Source organism: Malania oleifera, chromosome 9, assembly GCF_029873635.1.
Source record: "Malania oleifera isolate guangnan ecotype guangnan chromosome 9, ASM2987363v1, whole genome shotgun sequence".
NCBI classification, from domain to species: Eukaryota; Viridiplantae; Streptophyta; class Magnoliopsida; order Santalales; family Ximeniaceae; genus Malania; species Malania oleifera.
In genome coordinates, this window is record NC_080425.1 from 88580023 (window position 1) to 88582710 (window position 2688).

General features: G+C 39.5%; 1 protein-coding gene across 1 annotated transcript; it reads left to right on the plus strand.

The window, feature by feature from the left end:
- Positions 1 to 501: 501 nt before the first annotated feature.
- LOC131163564 (uncharacterized) lies at positions 502 to 1620 on the plus strand. The gene has a single exon (XM_058120157.1). It carries the CDS (start codon positions 502 to 504, stop codon positions 1618 to 1620), a length of 1119 nt encoding a protein of 372 aa, XP_057976140.1.
- The last annotated feature ends 1068 nt before the right edge of the window (positions 1621 to 2688 follow it).

Here is a 2688-nt window from a genome sequence, read left to right on the forward strand (position 1 = left end):
GAAAAATTATACGAAATTTTTATATATATTTTTATGATAAATATTTTTAAAAAGCAAGGAGCATTACTGAAAATCTTAAAAAAAAAAAACACTATCCATGCTTTAGATTTATTTAAAATTAAATAAGAATTTATCCTTAATTTTCATTTTGCAAGTGAAAAATGGAATAGATAAATAAATAAATTAAACTGTTTGAGAAAAATTGTGCTCCCTGGCTTGCTGGCCCAACTGCAACCGGGCGCCCATTAGTAGCCCAGATTGGACAGCCATGCCGCCGTCGCTGCCGCCGCAGGGCCTCACCCTCCGTTGTCATGATTACGAAGAGTGAAGACTCCTCCGGTGATTTTCTCCCTTCTATGAGTTTCGACTTTCTCTTCTATCTGTTCAATGGTCTGCAACCATCAGCCGATTTCCCTACGTTAGGTCTTCAAAATTATAATAGCAACACTCGCCTTCTTGTATTTGTGGCCTCCATTGGTTTTCACATATTTTTCGTCGCCAATGTCTAAGTTCCCTTTCATAAATTCGCTCCTTTCGATGCAAAAAGGTTTGCTAAAAGCATCAGCAACGGTTGCCGCATCTCCATCTTCGTCTTCGTTATCATTCACGGCTCAATCCCTTTCGAAATCACGAGGGTTTCCTCTGGAAACTGCTCTTTCAACTGCCCAGACGCTACAATTCGACGAAAGGAAGCTACGAAACTACGAATCCGTCGTTACCGTTCTGAAATCTCACAAATTCTCCGATACCCAGATCGCGGAACTCATCGCAAGGCGTCCCTCGATCTTCCAATTGCGAGCCGAGGAAAACCTCAGGCACAAAATGCAGTACCTCATCGAAAATGGCTTTGCGGGACTGCTTCTTCCGGAGCTAGTTTTAGCGAATCCGAACATTCTGAGTAGAAGTTTAAGTTCTCAAATAAAGCCCTCGTTTGAATTCCTGAAGTCGATTCTCGGGACCAATGAGAAAGTTGTGGATGCTGCTAAGCGTGCTTCGTGGTTGCTAACAGACTCTACGGGGACAATGCAAAAAAATATCGACGTTTTAATTGATGAAGGGGTACCCATTTCGAGTATCTCCAAACTGATGATGTTACAGCCAAGAGTGATCTTGCAGAGTGCCGAAAGGTTCATCAGTGCATTACAAACCATCAAAAAGTTGGGTTTTGATCCGACTTCTTCCGTGTTTGTGAACGCTTTTCGAGTGATGGTCTCTATCAGTGACTCCACCTGGAAAAAAAAAGTGGAAATGCTTAAGAGCTTAGGGTTCTCTGAAGAAAATGTTGTGTGCGCTTTTAAACGCGCGCCACATTTGCTTTCCTGTTCTGTGGAGAAGATCAAGAGAGCAATGGATTTCTATGCGAACACTATGAATTTGGAACCAGCTGTTATAATGGCTTGCCCTGCGCTCCTGATGTACTCTATTGACAAAAGAATTCGTCCAAGGTACAACTTATTGAAGTTTTTGGAGTCGAAGAAACTGTTCAAACAGGACAAGCAGTTAGCTTGGGCATTTCTGCTAACTGAGGACGAATTCTTGAAGAGTTATGTCACTAAGCATCTGGATCAAGTTCCAGATTTGATGGAGCTATATCAGGGTCTCTTCATGACCGAGGTTTAACTTTGCCTTAATGAGAGTTGGGTTATGTGTTATTGAATTTTGTAGTAAAACGCAATGTTCTCTTTAATTGTCTTCAATTAAAAATTTCATGTGTGTTTCTTGTTTGTTTTTATTTTGTTTTTCAACTTGATTTTTGCTCTAATATTATTTGGCTGCTGCAAGAAGAGTGAAACTTACTAGGTTGATCTTCTTCAGCAGCCAGCTGAAAGGCCTTGGCACATTCGTAAGGTTGCTTTGTTGCTGTCTTCATCATGCGTATGTTGTGGAAACAACCTGTCCACACGAGTGTTGCTGCATACGTACGACTCTTCCTATATAATGTGTGCATTGCATCCTTGTCAGCCCATTCATTATTTCCTTCAATTGCTTAGTGTGTGGAGCAACTAATTGAATCCTCATTGATTACAAATTCATAAATGGAGGCTCTGGCTTGCTCTTAAAACAGTTTGTCACCCTTGTCAAAGTTGGATGGTTCTGGCTCAAAATATGTTGTGCCATTTTCTTCTCTCTCTCTCTCTCTCTCTCTCAGAACTCTTGTTCATAGATGCCTAAAACATTTGCAAACATGAGAACATTCTTGCTTTGCAATTAATTTGGTTTGGACCACGGTCATTGCCAGGTAGCTGATTGGGGCCATTTGAGAAATTTATAGGGTTGAAATATTGCCTATATTTGTGGATGATAAAAGATGCTTCTTCAATATAGGTTTTTTTTTTTTTTTCCCTTTTCTTGTAGTTTGGTGTCCCACAAGAATGTCAATAGAGGTCAGAATGTTGACAGAATCTTGATTGAGTACTTCCGACCTAGGATGACCGAGCATTGCTCCAATCATGACCAAATATTTCTCAATTCACAACAAAACGTCACTCCCATTATTATAAACTTGAAGCTCTACTCAACTTCCTTCTCTATTCCAATTCTGTATCATTTTTTTTTTTGATTTGTTTGATATAATCTCCACCCCAATTCTGTATCATTTATTTATTGATTTGTTCTATATAATTTCCACCCCAATGTTTTCCATCAATATGGTGTCATATATTAATTTCCTAGAACCCATTTAGTCTT